The 16,269-nt window shown below is 31.8% G+C and overlaps 4 protein-coding genes across 5 annotated transcripts in view; 2 read left to right on the top strand and 2 right to left on the bottom strand.

Moving 5' to 3' along the window:
* Positions 1 to 3,858, bottom strand: part of LOC106107334 (protein diaphanous) — a 28,706-nt gene extending 24,848 nt beyond the window's left edge. The window contains exons 1-2 of the mRNA XM_013288152.1: positions 3,750 to 3,858; positions 719 to 782 (exon numbers count right to left, since the gene is read on the bottom strand). Of these exons, the coding sequence (XP_013143606.1) occupies positions 719 to 781 (63 nt within the window). The 5' untranslated portion in view covers position 782; positions 3,750 to 3,858. The remainder of the gene's footprint in view (positions 1 to 718; positions 783 to 3,749) is intronic.
* A 296-nt stretch (positions 3,859 to 4,154) lies between these two features.
* Positions 4,155 to 6,197, top strand: LOC106107067 (cysteine and glycine-rich protein 1-like). 2 transcript variants are annotated; one of them, XM_013287762.1, is made up of 5 exons: positions 4,155 to 4,404; positions 4,668 to 4,832; positions 4,996 to 5,130; positions 5,252 to 5,548; positions 5,760 to 6,197. In XM_013287762.1, exons 1-5 carry the CDS (start codon positions 4,284 to 4,286, stop codon positions 6,167 to 6,169), a joined length of 1,128 nt encoding a protein of 375 aa, XP_013143216.1. In that variant the 5' UTR covers positions 4,155 to 4,283; the 3' UTR covers positions 6,170 to 6,197. The 2 variants fall into 2 exon arrangements, with proteins under 2 accessions (XP_013143216.1, XP_013143217.1); XM_013287763.1 differs by having other exon boundaries at positions 4,156 to 4,404; positions 5,726 to 5,854.
* Positions 6,198 to 6,538: 341 nt separating this feature from the next.
* Positions 6,539 to 10,904, top strand: LOC106107359. Its single transcript, XM_013288195.1, has 6 exons — positions 6,539 to 6,831; positions 6,908 to 7,040; positions 8,537 to 8,666; positions 9,306 to 9,400; positions 10,174 to 10,410; positions 10,806 to 10,904. The coding sequence occupies exons 1-6, from the start codon at positions 6,764 to 6,766 to the stop codon at positions 10,899 to 10,901; spliced, it is 759 nt and encodes a 252-aa protein (XP_013143649.1). The 5' UTR covers positions 6,539 to 6,763; the 3' UTR covers positions 10,902 to 10,904.
* A 4,004-nt stretch (positions 10,905 to 14,908) lies between these two features.
* The window catches only part of LOC106107431 (sphingolipid delta(4)-desaturase DES1), a 14,494-nt gene continuing 13,133 nt past the window's right edge, over positions 14,909 to 16,269 (bottom strand). Inside the window, exon 7 of the mRNA XM_013288283.1 lies at positions 14,909 to 15,741. Within this exon, the coding sequence (XP_013143737.1) occupies positions 15,601 to 15,741 (141 nt within the window). The 3' untranslated portion in view covers positions 14,909 to 15,600. The remainder of the gene's footprint in view (positions 15,742 to 16,269) is intronic.

The raw sequence follows: 16,269 nt of genomic DNA, 5'->3' as shown, positions 1-16,269 counted from the left end.
AAACCTGCCTATAGACCATTATATTTTACACAATTAGTATACTTATTGATTGCATACATACATAAAATATAGTAGGCTATTTTAAATTAAATAAACATAGACCCAGCTAAGGTTAAATCCCACTGGCTTTATGGTAGTTTAAAAGACGAAAAAATTCATAGATACTTTCTTCTTTTTACTTTGATTTCTTTTAAAAGGACGTTAGTGTTAACGTTTTTGCAAACCCTACTCGCTTATCTAGAAACGGTCGTGTACATACCGTACGAACGTAAACCCTCGGTCTCAAGCGAGTACGACTACGAGGAATCAGCTGATGGCTACTTGAAGCGGTATACAAATAAGAATGTAACCACCATACAATTACGTGCGAATTTCCTGTGAACATTCCTTATATCGATCTTTTAAAACTTGCTAACGAAAGAAGTATTTTGTGGAACCTAAAGCTATCCTTTTCTATTATACGGCTAGGATAATATAAAAGAGTAAGCAATTTTCAGTTCTAACTTGAAAAGTATGTTTTCTAATTTTTAATGGCTCAATTCAAACCAAACATTATTAAAAACGCACACTTTAAATCAGAAAGTAATTGTTAATTAAAATTATACTAATTTCGATGTATTTGCGTTTACCATTGAATTGTTGATATGGATGATGGTTGATGGATCTAGCCCTAATAAAGTGGGAAACATTATAAACAATTACTAAGACTGATACTTACAAAGCCACTTTTCGCTTTCTCATGGCGGGACATTTTTCTGTTGTTAACATTCGACCGCACCATTCTGCAACAAAAATAAGCAAAATATAAATCTCAAGCTTCTACTCTCATTAGAGACAGATTAAACTATAGTTTTCTGATATTTTACGTTTCACACAACGATAAAAAAAAAATCTATTTTTAGGTACATCTAATAATATAAGTATATCTTTAGACCTGGGTATACTGGAAATATCAGATCTACAAAGATCATACATTCTTAACTCTAATGTTATAAGTTAGCAAACGAGCAAGCGACCACCTGAAATGGAAATGGCGAAGCGACTGTTGCTTATAGACATCCGCAATTGCGGATGCGTTGCCTACCCTAATCGCCAGGGGAGGAGACGCACATAAAGGGGATGTTTCCTCGATCCCATCCCTTCCTCTTAAAAATAGGGTAGAAAGGGAAAGGGACTAAAATTAGGCCACCGTCACACTTATCAGACGAAACGCGACATCGCTTCTACTTCACGCCTATATTCTGTATGGTCGTGGTATTACACCGAGCGAGCCGGTACATTTGTGCGAAGATGGTAATTTGGTGAACACAATACCTATCGCTAAAGAGATCCATAAGCTCTCTTTGGATGGTATAAGACGATTCTGTCATCACTTCACTTTCTATCGCCTCAACGATTGTAATTTACACACGTTAGGCTTAGTGCACAAAAAGAATATGACTAAACTGACGATTGTTGTAAAAGTACTGGGAATCTAATGTTATCGAATTTCATTGTAGTTTAGAGATATTTAGGAAAACAAAACACAATCTGTTTAGATTGCGTCTCTGAGACCGCATGCGTGTAGTTTCGTGTTTCTCATGTTGTTGATGGTATTTTGTAATCCGATTTATGATTAGACATAACATAGTCTAGGTCATAAATGTAATAAGTAATGTTAAGTTGTACTTAAAATGCTTCTTTTTAAGTCTGGCTACATATAATCACAATTTTTTTAAGTGGGACACCAAAAATACATAGAAGATGTAAGGATATAAGAGTATGGTAAATAGTAATACTTAACTTTCTTTATTTCAAACAAGCTTTCGCCCGCGACTCCGTCCGCGTGGTATTAAAAAAAAGTGAGTAGCCTTCGTGTTCTCCCAAACTATCCTCTACATCTATACCAAATTTCATCGAAATCCATTCATCCGTTTAGGCTACAAACTCTAACAAACATCCATCCATTCCACTTTTTTTCGCATTTATAATATTTTAGTGTAAAGTATGATCTGCTAGTATGATTGGATAACTCAAAGAAGGAGGACTTAAAAAATTTGTTTCATTTTGATACAAATATGCACAACAAATACTAAAAAATAGAGGTTTGTATTTACAATATACTAGCTATTGCTCATTACTTTATCTGTGCAATTTAAAAATAACTGAAACATAGCTAGCTATTCTAGGTCGACTTCATCCACACGAAATTGTTTAAATTTGTCAAATTCTCAATTGCAAATAATATCAAAATTACCGTTACCATAATAACCTGGTTTCCCTAATGTTGGCCATTTGTAGTTTATGGTCCCTTTCCCACATGATGGTTTTTTCTAATTTATTTACCCCTAAATTTACTAGAGTCAAAATATAAAGCCTGTCATAAGTATAGGGTATTTATTAAAGAAAGAAATATAAAAAAATATGCTGTGATTGTTGACATCCTACAACATGAAGTAGTGTGTGTTTACGCTTTATTATATTAAATATAGATAGTATAGAGCATCATGATTGTTATCTCCGTTTAATTCAATATGAGAGAATAACTAATCAAATCTTTATCCAACAGAACTTATAATTTGGAACACTTGATTACCAACTCCATAGTTAACCCTTAATTCGATAGTGTCCAGTGTGACAAACAACTAATTAAAAGAATCTACTGAACTAGTTTAAAGAAAAATACTCAAGATTTTGATTTTACTATATTGGTAACATAATACATTTTTGCTATAAAAAAAACTCCATCAAATTAAGGGTTAAAATAAAGTAAATTGACTATACTCATGGCCTTGAAATCCAACATTTTCCTTATTATATATCCACATCATCATATTTTACACAAGTTTGTATTTTATGAATAAGAAACATTCATCTTGTCACCATTATAAATTTTTAGCTATGTATGTTATTTACATAAATTTAGATTTAGTAATTTCTTAACATTTTTATACAACTGCCTACATCTAATATAATACGGATTTCTATGTCAGTTATTCAAATTCACAATCGGTGACACCCATGTGTGTTGAATGTTCTGGCAATCGCTGAACTGTTGCCTACCTCACTGGTACTGAGTTAAATTCATACATTCACACCTCGCCAAAATTTTAGCCATTAATTTTTTTTGAAAAAAGCTTTTGATTTTAAAATCGAAACTATAACTTTAAAATAATATAATCAAAAATTTAATGAACATACCCCAAAAATCTTTATAACTTTATTATCCACAATTTGTTTTTACCGATTATTATCTAAATTCGTTAATAAACAATAATATATTAAATTTGAATAACAAGGATGAATTTTAAACCACCAATTTATTTTGAAATTAATTCTGTCACTAAATGTTTTTCCGACATTAAACTACCATTTTTTAATTGAAATTATATTTTTTGGTTCATAATAAATATCACATTATGTGTTGACTAATGCTTCCGAATTCCGAAGGCTGTGGCGCGCCAAATGATTTCAACATATTGAGGTCGGCACAAATAGAAGGCAAAGTTTTGACAACAGTTATAATGACATGAAAATCGCTACAAACCCTCATAATTTAAAAGAAATAATGTTTTAATCGGTAAGAAATTTATTATTGTGAGTGTCTTTACTTTATGCGGTTTACTATAAGAGATTTTCTATCATAAAAAGACAAAAACATGATCGTAGTAACTCCAAAAGTAGTATCATCGGTATAACCTAAACAAACATTAGAGATAGTGTGTTTTATCTTATGTTAAGATAAGAACTAGATAGTGTGTCTATCTTACCACTAAGTATATGCTGATTTATTTCCATACAATTCCGTAAACATCACTCTTTTGATAAAAACATGATAGATAACACAACAACGGTCATCACCACACATTAACTAGTGATGTGCTTCTCTTTTCTTTAACGTAAATGATTCGAATTGACTAGTGATGTACCTGTAGCTTGAATTTTCTTCAAAGGAGTCTGAATGGAGCAGGAAAAAAATATTAATAATCACGATCCACGACTGATATAAACACGTGAGATTATAGTTTATTTCGAATTTCATGATACTTATATTATGTCATAGACTATAACTAAATGCATCAACCTAAACCTATGATTAAAGTCTTGGAAACTTTTTGCTTCCTTGATAAAATGTAATTCTTAATTTAAAAATTTCTGTTGAACGCCTTTTCTGTTTTGTTTTCTTAATTCAATCTGTCATTAACTTGAATTGGTAGCATTTTGCTGATTCACTAAAATTCTTACAGGTTTTCCTGGCTCATCATTTTCCATCATAACCAGTACAAAATTGCCTATTATCAGTAATGGATAAAAGTCAAGATAAAGCGAAGAAATGCTTCTGTGCAAGATGTTTTCTTCCGGTTGAAGAGGAAGATAAAGTGGACATAGAGGGACAGAATTTTCACAAGATTTGTAGTATGTGCTGTAAGTTTGAAAAAAAAAAAACTGAATACATGTCCCTACCCAATCTCTATGTTATAGCTTGACTGGCAGTTTCATCAACTGCTTGAAATCGGCACAGTTTTGTTTTTAATTTCATCTTCCTTACAACTTCTTACCTTACAACTGTCTTCTGCAGTACATTTTATTTTGTCATACTAAGCTAGTGGGCAGTTTTATTTACCATTAGATTTAGTACAGCTGGATGCTTTATTATCTTCCACTGTTACTATAAACTCATGTTTCAGGTGTATGTCGAAGGATTCCGTCAGCTGTGAAGATGTTTTACGGCCACGTATTCTGTAACGAGTGTTTCAAGACACACGTACTTTGTAGATTTAAAAATGATGCCCCTCACGTTCATTCTAATAGTTGGTGGATGCAGTGGGCACCTGGCCCAAAACCGCCACAAAGTAAGTGCTTTGCTTGTTATATCGTATTTAAAACGTAGCAATTCGTTTATCGTTTTCAAATCAATGTTTGCCTTCTCTATACTCACATCTCTTATTTACATAACCAAAATATCGTACATGATTGCAACTTGCTTGCGTTCTTATTTAAATATATTTTAACTAGGTGAAAAACCTTCTCAAGACGGAAATACAACATCACCAAAAAGGTCGATTTGCTCACGTTGCTTGCAACCAGTAGACGACGCCAGTAAGGTTGAAATCGACGGTCAAAGCTTCCATAGCCAGTGTGCTAGATGCTGTAAGTTGTATTGAATATTATTCACATCTTTCATCTTTCAACTACACACATGGGCAAGTCGAAAGTGCCGGCGTTCGTTAAGAAAGACGGTTTTTATCATATACAACAATTTAATTTTCAGATTTCTGTCATGAAATACCAACTTCTAAGCTTAAGATATACTATGGGCAAGTTTTCTGTGAAGATTGTTTCCACCGTCATGTTCTCAGTCGTGGAAAAGACAATCCTTCTGATTTCTTCAAGCATTGTTTTGAGCACTGGCAGAACAATGCTTTTTTCGCTGAAAATATGCAACAGTTTATGAATGGGAGCAAGGAGAATGCCCCCTTTATATTCATGATGCAAGGCCCCCAACCACCTTTCTGTCGTTGCGGTACTGGACCGCAAGAATGGTTCCAACAAAACGAACCCAAGAAATGTAAGTAGGCGAAAGTTATCATAGTAATTTTTTGTATATAACCTAAACGCCAGCTAGTCGTTTTTATAAAAAAAAGTTAATGAGTAATTCATTTAATTATATATCTCTTATCTTAAAACTTGAGCCCATAAAAGAAGATTTATCACTATGGTATAATAGTAATTATTTTGTCTGTAGGTGCGTAATGGTTGAAAATGAAACATTTTCACAGCACCAGCCACATATTCTACCGGTGGGGAGTCTTTCGGCACTTGTGATATATCATTTGAGTTTTGCACAGAAGTATCAGAAATACCGAGCCGCGCTTTTACAGAATCAGCAAACGAAGAAAAATTAGCTGTAACCGATGCGATGCAAAAAATTGAAAAGCTAACAAAATACGTACAGAAAAAAGACTATATCACGAAAACCTTACGCAAAAAATGGAAAAACTTTGTTGATTTCGATGACAAGGTTTCAATTGAGCCTAAAATTGACGAATCTATCTCAGGTTGGATCGATTTACAAGATCGAAAAAAGGATGACCTAACACAGAAATGTCCTAAGTGTTTGTGGCAATGTGGTCCTATTTATGTCAACAGTGATTATTTACAGAATGAAATTGTTTGTGGAGATTACTGATATTTTTAATAAAAACTTGTTAAATCTCCATATTGTAATACTTTAATAACTCATTTAAACTAAAATGATGAACCACGTAAACTCATTGGAAGCTCTTCAATGAAGAGTAGGTAGTTAAACTTGAGCCCAGGGCTTCTCATCCTCTCACACCTTGGAATTTGGGAGTTCTTAAATTACGGGAACAAAATGTAATGGAATCTGAATGCATAAGAAACCTGCTTCGTTTTATTTCAAGGGACATTTTAATTATATCAACATTAACCATGTACCGATAACGAATGTTCTTTCGATTATGTTTATCTGTTTCCTACTGGTTTTTTTATCTGTTAATATCTCCTCTTTGACTGACAAATGACACTTTACCGCTGCTTACTCTTTGGCACTAACAACACAAGAAAAATAAATCCGTTTTACAAATTCCGTAATTTATAGGTGTGGCTCGTGTTTTCTAAGTACAATTTTGACCGAAACAAGTAAGATCAGGGAAGTATAAATTGTTAAAACGAAATTCACACTGAAGATATTGGTGTTTCCTATGTGTCGGCATCGACAACCAAGGCGGGGTCTTTTGTAAAGGAGTCAACAACTAAAATCATGTACGGACGAAAAACCCCATCGACTTATCGTTCTACACCATCGGTTTATTCACACTATACAGGAAGGTGTGGTTTATTTTCTGGTTATTTTGACGTGATGATAGTGTGCCTATGTCCTTTATTTATCCTGGAAATGTTATAGGTCATCAACGAATCTTCGATCATCAAAATCTGTGAAGTCTTTACGTCTACCATGGTACATGAAACCTATATTACACGATGCGTTTCTGCTTGATCTACAGAGAGGCTCCTTGCTCACTGGTTTTCTTGCAGTTGTAAGTGAACATTATTTTTTAATAATACAAACAGATTATATTAATTATATTTTATATTAGTCAATAATTATATTCAATTACTTTACCAAATAATTGTGCTAGGCTATTCCTTTAACAAATTAATGTAACCAATTTGCCTCACAATATTTTCTTTGTGAAAAACATGATATGTTTAAACACCAATTAGAGCATCATCACAAAAACATGAAGTATTTTTGACCGACTTCCCAAAAGAAGGAGGTACTCAATTCGTCTGTATGTTTTTTTTTTTATTTTTTTTTATGTGTGTTACGGCATAACTCCGCCGCTAGTGGACCGATTTGGATAATTCTTTTTTTATCCGAAAGGTAATGCTTGCAGGTGGGTCCCATTTTTTTGTTTGATTTTTGGAGTCAAAGACTACGACGTAGTTAAATAGTTTAGCTCAAAATCGCGCGACGAAATTTCGGGTCATTTTTGCTTTCTTTGCCTACGTAGCCTAAACTATAAGACCTACATAAAAATGATGTATGGAAGAATTGTAGCCCTTTAAATTTGCTAAATAAAAGTCCGCGATAGCATATATCTATCTCTTAAAGTTGTCGCATAATAACCGTTTGTTTCGCGAAAACCGTCAAATAAATGCAATCGACTTCATTTAAAACGCTTTTATTCTTATTAGGTATGAATCCTTATCCAAATAAATATGTTTTCACGATAGAGTATTTAATGTAGATCATAATTGCCTTTTACAGTATGTAATTCTGACCAATATTCTAGAAGTTATCAAAATATTAAAACTCAAGGGCAACAGCGGCGCGCGGCTGGACAGAATTATGAGTGAATGATCGCAACGATGTATTAGATCTTTACTTAATTTCTTATATAATCGATTTAGATAACTTATTCTTTGTTTGAAAGCTAGTGATTATCATACTATGTTGTTTAGATTCACTAAAAATCAAGAAATAAATAAACTTTTTAATAAAAAAAACAAAACCGACTTCCAAACAAAATACACTAAAAACAAAACAAAATGCACTAAAAACAAAACAAAATATTCTCAAAAAAACAGTACACTAAAAAGTAACGAAATAATTACTTGAAAATAGTAAACCTACCTTATTGTAACTGCTATGTCTATATTGTACAATTATTATTACTTTGAAGTCGGTGTCAGTCAATGTAGATTCATTACTTAATTGTTACTATACTTTCAATTGTCAATTGTTATGGTAAAAATGTGGAAACCCTTACGTAGACATCACTGCATACCTTGGCTGACACCGACATCACAGTAATAATAATTGTACAATATAGACATAACAGTTACAATAAGGTAGGTTTACTATTTTCAAGTAATTATTTCGTTACTTTTTAGTGTACTGTTTTTTTGAGAATATTTTGTTTTGATTTTAGTGCATTTTGTTTTGTTTTTAGTGTATTTTGTTTGGAAGTCGGTTTTGTTTTTTTTATTAAAAAGTTTATTTTTTCTAATATCAACCATTTGTTTTCAGTTCATAGCCCTCTTCACATTTGCTCAGAGTATATTTGACTTGTATTGTCTGGGCATGGCAACACCAGGAGCAGTACATTATGGATACTATGTATTTAGTTTCCAATTTGTATATGTCGGAAGTGCACCTGGTAAGATTTGTTTTTATAATGTTTTGAGTACATACAGGTCAAATAATTATGTAAAAACATTCTGCCATGAATCCTATGATTATACTATGACAAGTTTTTAACGTAATTACACCGCTGAATCAGGAACTAAGCAAAAGTAAAACTGTATAATTTCTTATTTTACACACATGGAATTTTACTGAACTTTTTTTTTTATAACATAAGGTGGCAAACGAGCAAGCGGCCACCTCAATCCGCCAAAATGGCGAAGCGACCGCTGCCCATAGACATCCGCAATTGCAGATGCGTTGCCCCTTATCCGACGGAGGAGGAGACGCACATAAAGACGATATTTCCCCTTCCTATGCATATCCTCCACCGTCAAATTCACTTCCTCTTCCTATCCTCTTCTTGTGAGAAAAGGGTGGTAAAGAGAAAGGGACTAAAATTAGGCCTCCGGCACCACACTCATCAGACGAAACACGGAATTGCTTCCATTTGACCCCTGTCTTCTGTGTGGTTGTGGTATTACACCGGGCGTGCCGGCCTATCCATGCTAAGACTGTTTGACTGTTCAGTTAAAACTGAATCAGTTTTAACTGTGGGCTTATATATTTTAAACTTGAATGAACTAAAATTTGATGCATGTTTTGTTTTCAGTCCGCAATGTCTTAATTGTATTTTCATTGTTTTCCTGGATTGGATCTGTGGCTGTTCTCATAACAAGTATCTTGCTAATCGTAGCATTAAGAAAGGTGAGTACAACTTAACATTCTTGGTACTTTTATACTTTTAACCCTGTACTATCTCTTTTATTGTAAAATATTACCAATTAGATTTTTATTTTTATGTGGTAGAATATACTAGAAACATATAGCATTTATCTCATACTCATAAATCATGTAGTTTACACACTTTTTTGTATAGCAAAATTTTTACATACATTTTATAACATCTCATTTTCATTTTATCACTGCTGCCATTTCATAGCTAGTAAAGACTGGAAAAAATAAGGTATCACCATTTTACTATCATATTTACATTTTCATTTTAACGCACATCATTGTTTTATCAAGAATGCACTAAATTAAGCAATTCACTTCATGTATTTTATATGTTAACAAGCAGATTTGGCCTCCTGTTTTGTAATAATTGAAATTTTATTTGTATCTTTAGATATTAGGTTTGCTGACCAGTGGAATAGACAAATTGTATATTTAATTTTTTTCATTTAATTATAAAAAAATGCATTTGAAAATTTTCATGTTTAGAAATTATAACTAGCATGAAACAAATGGCAAAGGAAATGTCAAAGATTCTTGTACTATAGCTGTAATTTCAATTTTTTATTTTGTTTAACATATTTTTGGACAAAAATGACCAGATAAACTAGTTTCTATGCACTTAGATTACAAGCATGATAAAAATAATGCTTTCACTGAACACTTAGCAATAATATAACTATGCAATAATTCTTAGAGTACTTATATCTTATTGTTTAATTAACACTAGTAATTTCACTTAATAGGAATACGAGAAGAAGATCGTACCATGGTTGTACACGTTTGGTGTGTTCATACTGTTCCGAACAGTTGCATTCATATTTGCTGCAATAGTCAATGATATGATATTCTCCTACAATATCTTGATGTGCCTCTGCTGGATAGTGTTCTGTGTTGCGGGAGTGTACGGCTGGCTCCTCGTCTACAGTCTTTATTTAGAACTGGCTGATTTGACTAAGTTGGAAGATTTGGCTCATTTGAGGGTGAGTTTATTTTTAGAAGTAAACCTCGTACAATCCCTTTATTTTCTAATGTTTTATTAGAATTTTAATGTTGAATGTTGTTTAACTTCAGTATATTATTATCCATAGCAAAATTTATTTATTTTCATAAATGTTGGTGTCATAGAATAAGTTTTTGATAAAAAGAGACTTGTGTTCTAAAAATCCAAGTTTAACTTAGAGTGGCTGGTTTACTGGCAGAATTAATAAATGACAAATTCATAACAGCGTTTGAAATTATGTCATCAAGCTTAAACGCCAAAATCCATTGAAATATTGCCATCCGTCGGATCCTAAGAATCTTTACTATGAAAGTGTTCCAGATTTAGTATAGGGTTGAAAGTGATATAAATGTAATTTTTAAATATAATTTCCAGATGGGTACAATGGCGTCACTGAACGCATCACTTGCGGGCTCTAGACCGACGACTCCGCACAGCACGGTGTCCACCATGCCCGCCTCGCAGATATGATGCGAGGAGTCCGACAGCCACCAGCCACAGGAGGAACAGCCCCTCACCTCGGAGGGTGGCTTCGAGACACCAGTGTGAATTCTATGTGGACATTGTTACATCTATGTACAGAATTGCTATCTCACTCATCATATACGAAAGAAGGAGATAGCAATAGTGTTCGAGTATAAAATCCGAGTCCAAATAGTAATGGACATACTATTTGGACTCCTGTTGTTAAAGAGTGGCTTCAGGATGATTACGACAAGCAGAATATAAAAACATGAGATAATATCCAATCTATTCTCTATTATTCTCTATTATTCTACATTCTTTTTATTGGCATATAAAAAGGAACATATCCCTTGCACATATACAACCTCGTTTCTTAATATTTCATCCCAATTTATATCATCCCATTATTACCTTTGAAAAAAACAGAATATTATCATTAGTCAAAAGCCATAGTAATGGAGTGACAGTTGTATTTGGACACTATTGTTATCTCTTTCTTTCAGAGAAGGCAATATTATCGTTCAGGTCTTTAACAGTGGGTTTACTAAGAACTATCGATTACTCATATTATGGATATAATATGGGTTTTTTTTTAATATATTTTTAACATTTTACATACAAGGAAATTTAGATTATAAATTGAAATTTGTTTTGTCCTTTACACTTATTTTAAAAAGCACTGAATTGGATGAAATCGTACAAAAGAGTAGTTGTAATGTTTTAAAATATTTAAGATTATAAGTGCACTTATTTAAGAGAAAATACTTACTTATACATTTTGTACTGCATATTGTTTTAAGCAAATCAATATGACTAGTTTACATTTAATAATTTAGATTTTAAAATATATTAAAGGATATATTTTTAAAGCTATATTATGTTAGATTTACTTAAATGAGCCCTTATTTGTTCTTAATATTTCGTCCATTGAATTAAATTTTAATTATTTCTATAAGAATATAGATTTAAATAATTTACTTTATAGTTGATGTCTTTGTTCCGTCGATGTCTTGAATCTCTTTTTATTAAAACTATATTTTAAGGTTATACATTATCAAGATATGTTATGAATATTTTGATATACGAAAACATTTAAAACTCACCGATCTGTATAAATGGATAGGTTATTGCTGTTATTAACAGATTTTGATTCGTTTCAATTTCAACGCGCCTGACGTTACGGGCATTTCTCACCTCCAGCTACTAACTGTAGTCAAATAGGCACAAAATACCAAGCCTGTCTATTTAATAGAGATCAGTGTAGTAAAAGCATTGTATTGTGACAGACTGGATAGCATATAATCACTGCCTTTTAACGCAATGTAAGCCTTATCCTATTATCATTAGGGTACAATGTAATGTAGCCCATTTTATGACATGATCTGGTCTACTGAATGTTGATTATTTAAGTATTATATTACAGTAAAGTATTTGTATTAAAATTAAATTGTATTGGAAAGGCAACATTGGAATTTATAGGATTTATGATACGTAGAATTCATGCAAAAAAATCTCCAATTTAATTTCCCGTTTATTAATCTACACTATAATATTGTAAAGAGGAAGAATTGTATTTTTGTATGGATTGAAATAACTCTACTGGGCCAATTTAAAAAATCTTTTACCATTAAAAAGCTACGTTATAGTGCGTAACATAGCCTTTGTTTTTTTATTTCAAGCGGGCGAAGTCGCGAGCAACAGCTACTTGAAGATATATTTGGAATGCCCGCGGACCAGTTAATGCATTTTCTTATTAACTGCCACAGTTAGGTTAAATTATCACTCAGGTTTACTAAAGAGGTTCAACTAATCTTTTGATCATGTGGCAGACTAGAACTACTTTTATTAGTGACAAGCGTGCGCACAATTTGACTAAACTATCGCACAACTGTTTAGTCTCTTATTTCCTATGAGCAAATACGGAGGTGCGCACACTACTCGATTTTTAGTTGTGTAACTAAATAGTTGAACAATCAACTATCGCACAACGGTTGTCCGATAGTTTAGTCTAATGTGTGCGCACGCTCTAAATATTTTACTGTCAGAATGCATTTATTTTAGTTTTATTCTAACTTGTTCTTTTTGCAACTTGTCTATTGCCGGACCTTAAAAATTAGGTTCTCCCTATGTCTGTATGTTTATGTGTATTAATGCAAATGAGATGTTTAATTAAACAAAATGATTGGTACATTATCAATTAATATAAGTTTAAGAATATATGAAACCGTCCGATTATTAAAATTTAATATGTAAGGAATTTTGTATTTAAAATAAATGAGTTTTATAACAAATTGTAATGTTTTATTTAAATAAAAATATTGAATGTCAAAGTCTTGCTTTGTGAAGTATAAATTGAATACTTTGAAAGGGTAATTAGGTTCTTAGAGTATTAATAAAACAAATCAATTTATAATATTTTATTATAACACTTGAAATATACATGTAAAAACATAGATTCTTTGTACATTATACTATACCTGTAATGTACATACACCTTGCTAGAGTTCACGTTACCACAGTAATTGCAACTTTACAGTAGAACTCCACTGTATTGTAAAATTCAACTTAAAATGGAACTGAGAAATTATAAGAAATCTATCTAAACCATTTTTTTATAAGACTGACCACAGACTTCTTTAAAACACATTTTTGTATTAACAATTAAGACATTTCAGTGACATGTGTAAATAATGTCCCATTTCAATTGAATTTGACTATTAGTTCAGTTACATATTGTCATCTCTTTCACTCTCTTTGAAAAAACAGAGACAACATGTGTAAATATAACTGCAGTGGAATTCAACAGTTATAAATAGCAGGTGTTTTCTGTTGGGCTCATAGAATCCATATCAATCGATTCAACGGGAAAAGACCCATAGGACGGATAGGTCCAACAGGAAACATCCTAAACGGGAAACAATTCATCAGGGATTTTGGATCAAGCTGGAACTTATTTATGACATAAATGCGTTACGACTAAAACAAAGATTGTTATTCTACATGATTATAAATGTTTTTATCCGACAAACGTAAATTTAGCAGAAATGTAAGTAGGTAAAAAGATATATTTTTAACACATTATCATCTGTCATTGTTTAAGAAAATATCTAAATTTGTAAAAGTAATAAAGCAATTGTTATTCATATAAAACTAATTAAATACGGTTTTTACTATATTTAATTTATAATTTTAAGACCGTGTGTAAAAGATAAATATACGTAATAAAGTACAGAGTATTATCATATAAATACAGATTACAAAACCTAAAGAAATATTTTAGAAATAATAAATAGTGTATAAGCCAAAATCATATTTCATATAAGACATAAACAGAAATTATTACATTTCATTTGACAGCTAAATGCATTATTACACTAAATGTAAATAAACGTATTTATCACACATGAAAGTATTAAAAATAAAACTAAATGATTTCAAATAATATCTGTATTATCACTTGAGCAATATAACAAACTTAATACAGAGTAAAAAAAAGAAAGTGATAAAACCTTCGGTCAGAAGTTATTGATGTTTTTTTAACAACAAAAAATATAGCGGCCATGGATATAGAATCTATGAATACCTAAAGCAGAGCAAGCGACGAAAAATGATATTTTAATAATCAACTCTTGATTTTAAGAAATTTAAATGAAATGCTCCATAAATAGGTTATCTGTGGAGATATTTAAATTATTTTTTAAACTAAGTTTATCGAAGACTGTTATTGGTTTAATATAAAAATAATAAATAGACAACATAACACCTAATGATATTCAACAGTTTATAAAAAATAATTTACATATGTGATTGACTTCTTTTTTAATCACATATATAACACTAATATTACTTTATGTAATACTTAATTTATCAAATATAATGTAAATAACCTAAAAGCATCTAAGGTTTTTCAAATTGATGCTTATATACAGAAATTTAATGGTACAAAGTATTGAATATATAATTTTTTAATAAATTCATTATAAATAAAATAAAAAAAAATGTAAAATACCGTATTTTTTCAATTGCAAAAAAAAACTTCTAAAGTATGTATTTAAAAAAAATCGATTATGTTGATAATTTTGTGAATTTCAAACCAATTAAGAGAATAATACATAAATAACCCGTAGTTAAATTAAATAAAAGTGTATTAAAAAAAACAGCGGACATCTAATATTAGTGGAGTCATTGATGGCGAAAAAAGATTGTTCGCTTATTTTTCTTTATTTGATAAAAATAATACAATAATTTTATAATGACTGTGAATTTTCTATCTACATAAGACACATTTGAATAAACTATCGCACAACCGTTTAGTCTCGCTTTGATTCCTATAAGCTTATATTGAGGTGCGCAAACTACCCGTTTTTTAATTGTCCAACAAAAAGTCGATTTTGCTGCTAAAGCGACAATCGCACAACGTTTGTGCCATAGTTTAGTCAAAGGTGCCCGCTCTAATAGTCCCCTAGACATAATATTCGATTAACGATATCGCTGAAAAGTCAAAAATGTTATACTGACAACTTTCGATGTGACCTTGTCTTGACAAAGTCACTGCGCCTGATAATTGTATCAGGCGCAGTGACTTCGCTATTTTGGCGAATAGTGACCTGTTAATTTGCTACCTTATACTATAAAAAGTGTACTCATACATTTTGATTCCAGTAACGATATCGCTAATCGATCTGTCTGCTGACCGTGTTGTGACCTAGCTCTTCAATCCGAAGTGCTTACGCTTTATCCGTGCGTATGGTCCTATGTCGGGGTCCATCACGAAGTCGTACAGCACACTGGACCAGCTCGTGTGATGCGGCAGGTCGTCGTAGAACTCGGATGCTATGCGTTTAACCTACAAGGTTAGCGATATAACTTATAACCTTATCTTACTAATATCATTAATGCGAAGGTTTAGATGGGTGGATGTATGTTGGAGTTTGTAGCCTAAACGGCTGTACTTATCTGGATAAAATTTGGCACTGATGTAGGATAATCTGAAAGAACACACAAGCAACGCACCTTTTTTTTTTAAATCGCACAATGACGGAGTCGCGGGCGAAAGCTAGCAAAACATATTTTTAAGTCAATTCCCTTTTCACAATACATTTTGTAGTCTAATCCTATCAATTGATATACTAAAGGAATAGTAAAGATATAGCAACCAGTTTGTAATGGCGGCCTTCTTGGTTTTTTCCTAGTGTGTTCTAATAGTCAAGTCCTTTTATTTAATGGCCTTACTAGTTATTGCTCGAGAGTCTCCACGTGGTATTAAAGAACCAAAAACAAAAGTTAATAAAAACTTTTTAATAAAAAAACAAAACCGACTTCCAAACAAAATACACTAAAAACAAAACAAAATGCACTAAAAACAAAACAAAAT

The sequence above is a fragment of the Papilio polytes genome, unplaced genomic scaffold (assembly GCF_000836215.1).
Source record: "Papilio polytes unplaced genomic scaffold, Ppol_1.0 DF822067.1, whole genome shotgun sequence".
NCBI classification, from domain to species: Eukaryota; Metazoa; Arthropoda; class Insecta; order Lepidoptera; family Papilionidae; genus Papilio; species Papilio polytes.
Note: the sequence above shows the minus strand (reverse complement) of the source record. Positions and strands in the feature narration are given on the sequence as shown.

Excerpts from the sequence above, each read along its gene's own strand:
- LOC106107067 (XM_013287762.1), top strand. The coding sequence starts at position 4,284 with ATGGATAAAAGTCAAGATAAAGCGAAGAAATGCTTCTGTGCAAGATGT. Across the intron at positions 4,833-4,995 it reads TGGCCCAAAACCGCCACAAA|GTGAAAAACCTTCTCAAGAC; the intron begins GTAAGTGCTTTG and ends TATTTTAACTAG. Across the intron at positions 5,131-5,251 it reads TAGCCAGTGTGCTAGATGCT|ATTTCTGTCATGAAATACCA; the intron begins GTAAGTTGTATT and ends TTTAATTTTCAG.
- LOC106107359 (XM_013288195.1), top strand. The coding sequence starts at position 6,764 with ATGTACGGACGAAAAACCCCATCGACTTATCGTTCTACACCATCGGTT. Across the intron at positions 9,401-10,173 it reads TAATCGTAGCATTAAGAAAG|GAATACGAGAAGAAGATCGT; the intron begins GTGAGTACAACT and ends TTCACTTAATAG. Across the intron at positions 10,411-10,805 it reads AAGATTTGGCTCATTTGAGG|ATGGGTACAATGGCGTCACT; the intron begins GTGAGTTTATTT and ends TATAATTTCCAG.